Source organism: Seriola lalandi, unplaced genomic scaffold, assembly GCF_002814215.2.
Source record: "Seriola lalandi dorsalis isolate HSWRI2012SDOR001 ecotype SW California unplaced genomic scaffold, Sedor1 jcf7180002049912, whole genome shotgun sequence".
Classification (NCBI taxonomy): Eukaryota; Metazoa; Chordata; class Actinopteri; order Carangiformes; family Carangidae; genus Seriola; species Seriola lalandi.
Window position 1 is genome coordinate 7126 of NW_019520465.1, and position 11724 is coordinate 18849.

The 11724-nt window shown below is 44.3% G+C and overlaps 3 protein-coding genes across 3 annotated transcripts in view; 2 read left to right on the forward strand and 1 right to left on the reverse strand.

Annotated features, from left to right (window-relative positions):
• Positions 1-1871, forward strand: part of chek2 (checkpoint kinase 2) — a 5322-nt gene extending 3451 nt beyond the window's left edge. Inside the window, exons 6-13 of the mRNA XM_087171841.1 lie at positions 8-72; positions 159-258; positions 581-667; positions 767-930; positions 1067-1182; positions 1286-1371; positions 1510-1575; positions 1658-1871. Coding sequence (XP_087027967.1) covers positions 8-72; positions 159-258; positions 581-667; positions 767-930; positions 1067-1182; positions 1286-1371; positions 1510-1575; positions 1658-1774 — 801 coding nt within the window. The 3' untranslated portion in view covers positions 1775-1871. The remainder of the gene's footprint in view (positions 1-7; positions 73-158; positions 259-580; positions 668-766; positions 931-1066; positions 1183-1285; positions 1372-1509; positions 1576-1657) is intronic.
• Positions 1872-2213: 342 nt separating this feature from the next.
• gstt2 (glutathione S-transferase theta 2) lies at positions 2214-4517 on the reverse strand. The gene is made up of 5 exons (XM_023398793.2): positions 4282-4517; positions 3630-3717; positions 3339-3489; positions 3064-3240; positions 2214-2967 (listed from the first exon to the last, which is right to left on the reverse strand). The coding sequence occupies exons 1-5, from the start codon at positions 4403-4405 to the stop codon at positions 2821-2823; spliced, it is 687 nt and encodes a 228-aa protein (XP_023254561.1). The 5' UTR covers positions 4406-4517; the 3' UTR covers positions 2214-2820.
• Positions 4518-5907: 1390 nt separating this feature from the next.
• On the forward strand, positions 5908-11657 carry LOC111649058 (WD repeat-containing protein 5-like). The gene is made up of 13 exons (XM_023398794.2): positions 5908-6274; positions 6611-6719; positions 6837-6910; positions 6994-7083; positions 7235-7324; positions 7415-7498; positions 8754-8809; positions 8915-8961; positions 9072-9147; positions 9825-9858; positions 9963-10037; positions 10234-10321; positions 10538-11657. Exons 1-13 carry the CDS (start codon positions 6200-6202, stop codon positions 10636-10638), a joined length of 999 nt encoding a protein of 332 aa, XP_023254562.1. The 5' UTR covers positions 5908-6199; the 3' UTR covers positions 10639-11657.
• The last annotated feature ends 67 nt before the right edge of the window (positions 11658-11724 follow it).

The following is an 11724-nucleotide window of genomic DNA, read 5'->3' on the forward strand; positions in this document are numbered from 1 at the left end:
CCTGCAGCCTTGTCTCATAAAGACAGAGGACTTCTATCACACGGAGGACAGTTACTACATCGTGTTGGAGCTGTGAGTCGATGTTTGTCTTCATGTTTGCAACCTGTCAGAACTTGATTTAAAGGGCCAGTGTGGTGATTTTCTGTCCTCACTCTCAGGATGGAGGGAGGGGAACTGTTCCACAAAGTCAAGTCTCAGCAGCAGCTTCGCGAGTCTGTTGCCAAACTTTACTTTTACCAGATGCTCAGAGCGGTCCAGGTGAGCTGCTGTTTCTATGGTAACAGGTAAATATCCGTTTTGCAGCAGCGGAAACATCAGAGAAGCTGGCAGAGGTCAACAGGGTGGGGGCTCACCATCGGCGCCCTGTAGGCAGATCGCTGTGTCTTTATTGTCCCCCGGTCAGCAGAATGTAAAGATCAGGATTTAATGCAGATGTCTGATGCAGCAGAGGATTGTGGGTCGGTTTGTTGTTGGATAACTGAAAACAGAAAACAAATGTTCCACAGGATGTGTTTCATTCGTGTGTGTGTGTGTGTGTGTGTGTGTGTGTGTGTGTGTGTGTGTGTGTGTGTGTTTTCAGTACCTCCACAGTAACGGGATCATCCACAGGGACCTGAAACCAGAGAATGTCCTGCTGTCCTCACAGGACGACGTCTGTCTCATCAAGGTGCACACAACTGGAAATTCAGCAGGATCCTAGCTGCTGAGTTAATGTTTTTACAGTTATTGATGTGTGTGTGTGTGTGTGTGTGTGTGTGTGTGTCAGGTGACAGACTTTAACCAGTCCAGGATCCTGGAGGAGGCCGTGTTGATGAGGACTCTCTGTGGGACCCCGTCCTACCTGGCTCCTGAGGTCTTCACCCACGCCTCCACCACAGGGTATGGCCTCGCTGTGGACGCCTGGAGCCTCGGAGTCCTGCTCTTCGTCTGGTAGGCTCACCCTCACACCTGTCTCACCCTCACACCTGTCTCACCTTCAGACCTGTCTCACCCTCATCTTTTTCATCAAGTGTTAACCTGTTCCTCTCTCTACCTGTCTCTCTCTCTCTACCTGTCTCTCTCTCAGTCTGGGTGGTTATCCTCCGTTTCATGAGAGTTTTGGTCGTCAGTCCATCACAGATCAGATCGTAAGAGGGGAATTTACTATGGTTCAGTCCAAATGGAAACACGTCTCTGATCAAGGTACTTTAACAGGTATTCTACAGGTACTTATTTTGTCATCAGCCTGTTTACTGTGTGTGTGTGTGTGTGTGTGTGTGTGTGTGTTTGTGTGTGTGTGTTACAGCGAAGGATGTGGTGAGGAAGCTGTTGGTGGTTGATCCCAGTAAGAGGATGACTATAGAAGAAGCTCTGCGGCACCCCTGGTTACAGGTAACTAACTCCACCTGCAGTAACTTTCACAGTAAAAGTACTTTAATGAAGGACACTATCAAGGTGCATTATTGGAAATGTAAGATCCGGTGTTTTTGGATTACGTGTCAGGACATTTCTATTTCTGATTGTTTGTAGGATCGAATGATGACGGAGACAGCTCACAGGCTGATGTACCCCCCTGGACACCCCAGTGCCGCTATGGTAACACCCCCCCCACACACACACACACACACACACACACAGTTAGTAAAACTGATCCTGCCCCTAACCCCTCCCCCTGCAGGAGGCGGAGTCAGCCTCAGGTTCCTCCAGCAGGAAACGAGGACGAGATGGAGAAGAGGAGGAGGAGGAGGAACATCCAGCCAAACGGAGCCAAGCCACACCCCCTGTTCCACTGTAGTTGACCAATCAGATTGAGCTGTTCCTACCTATACTACTGAAACACTCCACTGTAAATAATTTGTAATGTTTTCTAATAAAGTCTTTTATATTTTTCAGTCTCTGTCTGTTTTCATGTTTAAAGCAAAGTCACAGTTTCAGTGTGAGCATCAGTCTGACAGGTACAACTGATGAAAGCCACAAGACACTGCTGAAAACAGTAAGTGGACCTTGAGTGAAGGATCTCCTGCCTCTGTTCCAGGATGAAGAATCAATGACAAAAACATTGAGTCTGAGTTTTATATTTTCTCGTTACAGATCATGTCATTAAAACTGACTTTGATGCCTCAGTATGTTGTTGCGTTCTATTTACATATATATTTACAGTGTAGTGTATGAAGTCAGTTTTAGTGTCGTCATGACGACAGTGATGAACAGCTGTCAGGAGTAAAAACAAAGGATTGCAATGTCAAAATAAACTTTATTTCTCTTCTTCATTTTTCCTGTTACAGTGATTTAATCTGATTATTATTGAATTCATTTGATCTGATTCTGATCTTAAACTGCAGCTGTGAAATCTTTAGTTTCACTGGATTTTCCTGCAACATCAAAATATTGTTGCAACACCAGAAACTAACCTAACCCACTGACCTGTGTTGTGTTCAAGTGCTGTAGGAAAGTTGGGATATCTAGCTTTTGAACCTTTTCATGTGGAAATTCAGACTCATTCATCACTTATCAGATTATTGATCATCAGACATTAAAGTTAAAGAGCTTCAGCTCCTTGCACCTTCTCTTCTTGCTTACTGGTCTTCAGGTGTTAAACAGTCGGTCGGTCAGCTGGAGGGTAACTGGTTATTGAGATAAAAGATCAGCCTCAGACCAAATATCCTACATGTGATGTTCCTGCTGAGCTCAGCTCTGATCAGAAAAACAACCAATCAGATCAATTAAAGTAAAACAATCAATCAATCAGATCAATAGAAGTAAGGCTCAAGGCTCCTCTTTCAGTCTCTAGGCCATGCCCTCTGTGTGACATCACTCCTTCGGACCGTTGCTGTGATGACGTCACAGCTTGGCTTGGCGGCGGTCTCTGATGGCATACAGGATGGCGTGAGCTTGGTCGAAGGCGTCGCCAACGGCCGATTGGACTCTGCTCCTCCAGCTCTGCAGCTGAGGACGATCCAGCAGGATGTCCCTGCCACTGCCCACCGGCTGCAGACACACCCACAGGTTAGCAAGAGTAAGTCATGGAGCAGGGCTTAGTCTACAGTCAGCTGATCACCATCTAAACCAATCATAACCTCTGACCTGCATGAGCTCGCAGACAGCGAGCAGGTCGGCCACAGTGATGTCATCGCCGCAGAGGAAAGGCTGTCTGCGCAGGAACATGGACTCCAGTTTCCCCAGAGTGTCGTCGAGCTGAGAGAGTGCACGAACCAAACGCACCTCCTCCACCGGAGTACCAGACTGAGCCGGGAGGAGCACCTGAGACGGGCCATGACAGACACGGGTGTGTTTGTGATCAGGGCCGTCGGATCACTTCAACACTAGTCAATCAGACTATTGATAATGTGTGTGTGTACCTCCAGTATAAAGACTTTAGCAGCGTGTGGTCGTGTGTTACTGTGATGCCAGGCTGTGTATTCGTCCACTCGGGCTCGTCTCTCCGGTTGCCGTGGATACCAGTGCTCTGGGACGTAGTACTTGGTGGCCAGGTACTTCAAAATGGCATCGCTGACACACACACACACACACACACACACACACACACACACACTTACTTTTATTTTTGTGAGGACATTCATTGACATGATGCCCCCCCCAACCCAGACCTGGCTTTGATGTCGAACTCTGCTCTGTGTGCGTGCCTGTACCTCTCAGTGAGGACGAAGCCGTCGTCCACCATGACAGGAACCTTCTGCATGGGGTTCAGCCTGGTGAAGTCTGGAGTCCTGTTCTCTCCTGTACAGTAGAAGAAGACCAAACTCCATTCAGAAATCCCGTGATTTAAGGCTCGCGCCGCAGTGTTCACCTCAGACCCACTACAGTGTTCAGAGGTGGTGACTGCTCCTGAACCACTACCTGTTCATTGACCTCAGCTCCAGCTCTGACCTCTATAACTTTCCCCGCTGAAAGCCCGCAGTGTGTTATGCTGCCTGGATAAATCTACAATGCAAAAATTACATTTCTATTCTCGTTTAAAACGTTATTAACATGCCGAATACACTAGAAGCCGCTGTTAACTTGTGTTATATCTTCAGCTATGTTCTATCAGTCTTACTGATCCACATTTCACACGTTCGCGTTGAATTGTCATTTATTTAAATAGAGTTTTGTTGAACCGCGACGAGCGCTACGATCCGGGTCAAAGTTCACGGGGCGGAGGTCACGAGTAAGAAAGTACGGAGCGGAAAAAGTGAGACTTCAAAGAGCTGACCGCCTGCTAACTGAGCACAGTGCTGGCCGGTCAGTCATTGGGTCAGTTAACTAGTTACCCGCTCGGTTAGTAGCTGGTTAGCTGCTCACCTTTCCTCAGAGCCACGGTGTGGACTCTATGCGGGATTTTGGCGCAGTTCAGTAGGATGTGCACCGCCCGGCAGGGCTGGGACAGGAGGTCCAGATACACCTCCACCAGCCGGCCCGTTGCCATGGAGACTGAGCTGGTCTTTAGCGGTTAAAACGGTAAATAATTGGAGGATATCACCAACAGCTGTTGTTCCTCTGACAGTCTGTGCGCCCCCCGCAGGTCGCTCCGCGCACTGCAGCTGTTCCTGGTCCAGATAAATAGAACCAGGGCAATTAGTTCAATATAAAAACAAATACAATAATACAATACATAATGCAGTACATACAATATTACTGGAGTGAACTATAATCAAACAGAAATACATGAATAAACTAATACAAATAAAACAATATTTGTGTGCGTTCTTATAGCTGTGCTTTTCTGGGATCGGTCTAAATCTACTAATGTCTTAAATCTATTATTATATGAAGTCATCCTCCTGTTTCTTATTGATTAATTGAATTATTTTATCCCATTTTTACTGAACCTCATTGTCACCCCACCACCAATCTGTATTTTATAATTTGATCTAGTCCTGTAAAGCACTTTGTGACTGTGTTTTGAAAGGTGCTATATAAATAAAGTTTATTATTATTACTGTATACATATATAAAATGTGATATAATGTAGTAGACAGGCTACATGTAAATACTGTGTATGCAAAATATTAGTCATAAATAATACATGCATTTTAGTTTCATAAAAAAATGGAGATAAATAAATGACCATAAAAGTCAGATACAAACAGATAATCATAATAATTAAAACTACATGACTTTTGTCAAAAGCTTCAATAAACAAATCTATTTAAAAAAATCTATCTCTCCATAAATATAAATCTTAAAAATCAGTACACACACATGCACAGAAAAAAACATAAGTTTCCTCACAGCTGCAAAATTGTAAATAAACTGACAGTGGATTTTGGAAAATAAAAACTGATGAAAATTTTTTTTTTTTTTAATGAAATGTTGCTAGAGAACATATGCAGTCTACTGTAAATATCAGTATATAACATGTACTATTAACAGCATGGAGCTGGGACACTGTTTAATGTGATTATTAAGTAAGAATAATTTATGAGTCAAAGTTCATTTATGAAACGTTTCAGCAGGTCAGAGGTGAAGTGGTGTCTCAGTCTCTGGGGGGACATTTCCTTTTTAAATAAAGCCGGTATGGGATGTTTAACTCCATATCTGGTAAACTGTAAAGCCAGGAGTTCTTCCTTTGTGTACATTATTTTCTCCATCGTCAGACGAAACGACGATGCAGAATAAAAAACATCAATCGACAAAAAATATACTAATATATACAAATATACTGCAAAAGACTACGAGCTATGCGGCCTTGCCGCCACTTGTTGCCAGCAAATCATTTGAATCTAATGTACTTGTATATTTTCATTGCAAAAATGAATGTGTCTTGTGGTTAAAACTGTAAAAACACTGTTGTGAGGGAGGAGTGATGAAAGAGGGGAAGAGAGCTGGACTGCCCATTTCAGGCCAAAAATTCACACTAAACTAAGTGTGTTTATTTTCCTATGTATTTTGACCTTCTTCACTCGCCGTCTGACTTTCTGTCGCGCTTGCGCAGTAGCAACGACGTTGCTCGCCACATTCTTGCTCAGTGGCTAGCTAAAACTAACAGTGTAACCTCCGTCTGCGATCAAGCACTGAATCTGTATCTGTCCAGACCCGGTCCAGACGAGGTTCAGGTTGTTAATACGGTACCGGTTCTGATCCACGGGACCTGCACTGACCGCAGAGGCCACAGTTAGCTCGTCGTTAGCATCAGGGGCTAGGTTAGCTTTAGCTTCGCTGCAGCAGAATCAAAACAAACTGAAGCTAACGGCGGCTAGCAGCCCGCGAGCAGGACAACATGGCGACGGAGGAGAAGAAACCAGAGACAGAAAACATCAAACAGCCTTCAGCGTCCTCGGGCTCCGGCAGCAAGGTGAGTCTGGCGGACAGTCCTTCCCCTGGGACCGTGGCTCTGTGTTGTCTGATTCATGACGCAGTGAAAAGAGGCTGTGGAGCAGCTCCAAAGCATTTTCTGTTTCCATAGGCAGAATAAGAGTTTCGTGAATCTGACACTGAATTACTCTGGTCCAGATGGTTTTGGATTCAGACCTGGGCTGATGTGGTCTGAGCAGAAAACTCTTAATCAATAATCCTTCAGAAATGAGTCCAGTGATGATCTGCTGCTGAGCTCAGTGACTACAGTACACCAGTGTGTCAGTGGAAACTGATGTGTGTGTGTGTGTGTGTGTGTGTGTGTGTGTGTTTTCAGTCTAACCCGGCAAAACCAAACTACACAGTGAAGTTCACACTGGCCGGACACACAAAGGCTGTTTCCTCCGTCAAGTTCAGCCCCAACGGAGAGTGGCTCGCCAGCTCCTGTAAGACACACACACATACACACAGTAACACCCATGCCACAGGCTGACAATGAAACTGTCCACACTGTGATGCTGTAATGATAATGATGCAGTAACCATGGTAACATCTTTGTGCAGCTGCTGACAAGCTGATAAAGATCTGGGGAGCATATGACGGAAAGTTTGAGAAATCCATCGTGGGACACAAACTGGTGAGACACCCCGGTCTGAACACAGTCTGGATTCAGAATGGTTCTGGTTCTGATCCTGGATCTGTGTGTTGTTGTGTGTGTAGGGGATCTCTGATGTCTCCTGGTCTTCAGACTCCAACTTGCTGGTCTCCGCCTCCGACGACAAAACACTCAAGATCTGGGACAACAACTCTGTAAGACACACAAACACACACACACACACACACACACACACACACACACACACACACCATGAAACCTACAACAACACATCAATCACATATTTCAGTTAGAGATGATCATTTAAATGTATTTATTTCTCTCTGTGTCTCTCTCCCTCTCCAGGGGAAGTGTCTGAAGACTCTGAAGGGTCACAGTAACTACGTGTTCTGCTGTAACTTCAACCCTCAGTCTAATCTGGTGGTGTCAGGATCGGTACGCAGCTCTCTCTCTCTCTCTCTCTCCTCTCTCTCTCTTTCTCTCTCTCTCTCTCAGAGACGTTAAACTCTTCCTGTCTGTCTGCAGTTTGATGAGAGCGTTCGCATCTGGGACGTGAAAACAGGAAAATGTTTGAAGACTCTGCCGGCTCACTCTGACCCCGTCTCTGCTGTAAGTCCCGCCCTCTGACCTTTGACCCCACTGCTGTCGTGATGGACAGTTATTCTGTATTATGTGAATGACTCAGGTGTGGGTGTGAACTCTGAACCTCTGTTCCTGTCCTTAGTTCAGTGACTTAAAGACGACACATCCTTTAATATATAAAGTCAGATATTTTTGACTTACCTCTTCACTGGTTCTGAGAGATTCTTGAGCTCCACCACAGACTGTGGATCATGTTCAGGTCTGGGACTGTGAGGGTGGTAACACCGGCAGTATGTGCTCTGAGGTGTGTTTGGGATCATAAGTCTGAGACCACGGTTATCTACATTACATTTAACTTCAGTTCATTTTCTATCCATTCTTTTCATTCTTGATGAATCGTTTGATCTGTCAGTCCCATGTTGATGCTGATTTAGCAGAAGCTTTTCTTAAAAATGCCAACAGAAGTTGCAATGTTTTCAGATGTTTTTTTTGCAAATGAAACTGCAGGAGAAAGAAGCGATTCTGCTCCTCCAGACTCTTCAATGACGATTGGATCTTCAGGTTCTTCAAATGTAGATAAAACATCAACGTGATCATGTGACTGTAGATATATTATTTAGCAGTGGAGCGTCGTCCCGGAGGCTTCGGCAGCTCTACACCTGTGGTTCCTCCACAGTGTTGTACACACCTGTTTAACCCTTTCATGTAAACCATGGCTGAACGTCTTCACACGTCTTTAACAGTGATGTTTGTTGGTGAACGTGACACATTCATGTCACACGTCTGCAGCTTCACAACATGGTTCAACACCACAAACAAGGAAGTGAGTTTGGTGACATCATCAAGGTTTTGGTCAGGGACTGGTCTGATTGGTTCAACTGGAGGGAAACTGATGATTTTTGTTCAAATTTGAGGAAAAGTTGTGATAGGACAGAAATGAGCACAGAGTTCACGGGGAGTTGTTGAATTTGCGTTAATTATTACGATGGAGACATGGAGACTTTCTGGAGGGACTGATCTGTACAATAATGGAAAACGGTCAAAAACAATCACCACCTCCTTCAGGCCGAGCTGATCACATGGTTTGTATAATGAAGCTGCAGAAACTCTGTGTAGACGCAGGCCCTTACCTCAGAGACGTGTGAAAGCTGCTGGACATAAACTCATCCCAGAGGAGGGTGTGGGTTTGTGACAGCAGTTAAATGAGGGCAGTGAACGTCTCACAACAGACCCAGGCTGTATAGGAGTCCCTGACCTGTGACCCCGTCTTTGTGTTCTCCAGGTGCACTTCAACAGAGACGGCTCGCTCATTGTCTCCAGCAGCTATGACGGCCTCTGGTACATTTCCCCACACACACACACACACACACACACACACAGCACATGAAACCACCTTGAGACTACCACACTGCTGGTAATAACAGTCTGTCTGTGTGTCTGTAGTCGTATCTGGGACACAGCGTCAGGACAGTGTCTGAAGACTCTGATTGGTGAGTAGAATATTACAGATGAACCCTTTAATGGCAGTAAAATCACAGCAGTGGAAAAGAAACAGGATAACAAGTCATGATGTGACAGTAACCTGAGTCTCTGTCCTCAGATGACGACAATCCTCCGGTGTCTTTTGTCAAGTTTTCTCCCAATGGAAAATACATCCTGGCTGCAACTTTGGACAAGTGAGTGACATCACAGTGAGCAGCTGTGCAGGTCACACTGTGGACATGACATTAAGCTCTTCTTTAAACAGTTTAACATGAGTTTATAGTTCATGTAAGATTGTTTGTTTGTCTGTCTCTAGCTACATGCTAACTCACTAAAACTTAGCTAGGATCATTTTAACTTCACTAACACTTAGTTTGGCTAAAATAACGCTAGCTAACTCTCAGCTAGCCTCATGTTACCTATGCTAACACAGCTAGTGTCATTTTAACCGTACCAACTCTCAGTTAACGTCATGTTAACTCATTAACAGTTAATGTTATCTTATTCTTACGAAAACTTAGCTGATGTTAACGTTACAAACATCAATTCACTTCACCAAATCTTCAAGTTAACTTTACTAATACTTAAATGAAGCCAGCTAAGTTTTGTAAGACTTAGCTAGCTCTATGCTAACCTTGCTAACAGTCTTAATGTTCGTTGATCCATTAGTAAATCTTTCTGTATAATTTATTCTGCCGTGATATTTGCCAGCGATTGTAAAGCTCTCAGGATACTCAGAGTGCTGCGTTCACTGACACCTGAAAATATATGTTCAGCTTTATTTAGAGGAAAGTGGAGCTCTGAAGGTTACCTGTCCTCCAGGTGTGTCAGTGTATTTCATACAGTTAACTCTGTGTTCTCTGGTTCACAGCACGTTGAAGCTCTGGGACTACAGCAAGGGAAAGGTACTGTCTGTCTGTGTACGTGTTTGTCTGTCTGTATACCTGTCTGTCTGTGTATTTGTCTGTCTGTCTGTCTTCAGCAGTCTAACCTCTTGTCTCCTCCTCAGTGTTTGAAGACGTACACCGGTCATAAGAATGAGAAGTACTGCATCTTTGCCAACTTCTCTGTGACAGGAGGGAAGGTAAGAGCCTGACAGGAAGAACGTAGGGCAGAGAGGCCCACAGCCCTCTGCTGAGTACTGAACATTACACAGTAACAACTGACACAACAGTAACAACTGACAATCAGGCGACATCACAATGAAACTGCAAGAATGGGGGACATTGTACACTTGGCTGGTTTAACCTTTGACCTCTGTGTGTGTGTGGGTGTGTCAGTGGATCGTGTCTGGCTCTGAGGACAGCATGGTTTACATCTGGAACCTTCAGACCAAAGAGATCGTTCAGAAACTACAAGGACACACAGGTATGAAAGTTTACCTGAGCAGGACTTGGTCCCTAACTTGGTCTCCTAGCCTCCTTTTCCTTGGTCAGGTATCACATGTCTGATGGGTGGGATGGGGGAGGTCTCCGAGGAGGTCTTTGGTTTGAGATGTTGAGCTCAGTGTGAAAACAGGAAGTAGCAGAAGAAGAAGTTTAGTCCGGTTGTTGTCTGGTCTAACCTGGCTGTGTCTCTCTTTAGACGTGGTGATCTCCACCGCCTGTCATCCAACAGAAAACATCATCGCCTCAGCTGCTCTGGAAAACGACAAGACCATCAAACTGTGGAAGAGTGACTGTTAGACTGAAGCAGACCCATTGATCCAGATCCACATCCTGAACTGAACTGGTTTAACTTGGTGTGTGACAGTCACACACACAAACACACATTCTGTGAGTAAGATTCACACAAAGAGCCAGAACCGGGTCAGACCAGGTCCCAGTGTCCCAGCTCAGAGGTCAGAGGTCAGTGAAGTTAAAACTCCAGATGTTTGTATTATGTTTATTTAACCACAGGAAGTCCTCAGGTAGAGGGTGGAGCCTATGTTTAGCTCACCTGGAGGGAGGAAGAGGCTTTTATTTTTGATTTCCTGTTTGAGTCTTTAAGAAGCTTGTGTTTACTGCTGCTGCTGTTTCCTGTTGCTTAAGAAGCAGTACTTCCTCCCTCCCTTTCACATTAAAGGCCTTCTAGTAGTTTAAGGGACAGACTCATTTCTCTTCTCAAAGATTTTTATTGTTTAAAAAAATCATAGTTTTGACTTTCTGTTTTTTTAAGATGTTGTTTACTTATGGATTTATTTATCCCATCACAACCAAGAGAAAACTAACGAGGTAATCAATACTTCAGTAGATTGAGTAAACAACAGCCCCAAATAGAGGTCACCCTGATGACATCACTGTTACATCATCAGACCATTGACTCACAGACCAAGGTGGGAAAAAAGTGTAATGGCCCCTTAAAAACATTTGATGTTACCTTCATTAATAACCTTCAATTAAAAAATTAAGTTAATTAAAAAAAAGTAATTGAGAAAATATATACAATAATATGATGTCAGATTAATGTTGCTAGGAAACCGTTTGATCGACAGCTGGGACACACCTACTAGCCTCTGACTCGTCAGCTGCTGCAGTAACTGTGTGTTTGTGTGTATGTGTTGTGTTCACTGACTTTCCGACCTATAGGTACATTTAACAATAACAAACAGCATCTTCGTCGCCATCACCTCTGTCAACTGACCGATCAACTGATCAAACAAACGATCAATATTGTTTGGAAGGATTTTTTTCAGTTATTTGTACATAAAGATTTTTGACAACAAGCTGTCTGCATGTTTTTAATTGTGAGTGTGAGAGTGAGAGACAGAGAGAGAGAGAGAGAGAGAGAGA

Excerpts from the sequence above, each read along its gene's own strand:
- gstt2 (XM_023398793.2), bottom strand. The coding sequence starts at position 4,405 with ATGGCAACGGGCCGGCTGGTGGAGGTGTATCTGGACCTCCTGTCCCAG. Across the intron at positions 3,490-3,629 it reads GGCTTCGTCCTCACTGAGAG|CGATGCCATTTTGAAGTACC; the intron begins GTACAGGCACGC and ends TGTGTGTGTCAG. Across the intron at positions 2,968-3,063 it reads CTGTCTGCGAGCTCATGCAG|CCGGTGGGCAGTGGCAGGGA; the intron begins GTCAGAGGTTAT and ends GTGTGTCTGCAG.
- LOC111649058 (XM_023398794.2), top strand. The coding sequence starts at position 6,200 with ATGGCGACGGAGGAGAAGAAACCAGAGACAGAAAACATCAAACAGCCT. Across the intron at positions 6,720-6,836 it reads AGAGTGGCTCGCCAGCTCCT|CTGCTGACAAGCTGATAAAG; the intron begins GTAAGACACACA and ends ATCTTTGTGCAG. Across the intron at positions 9,859-9,962 it reads GGGACTACAGCAAGGGAAAG|TGTTTGAAGACGTACACCGG; the intron begins GTACTGTCTGTC and ends TCTCCTCCTCAG.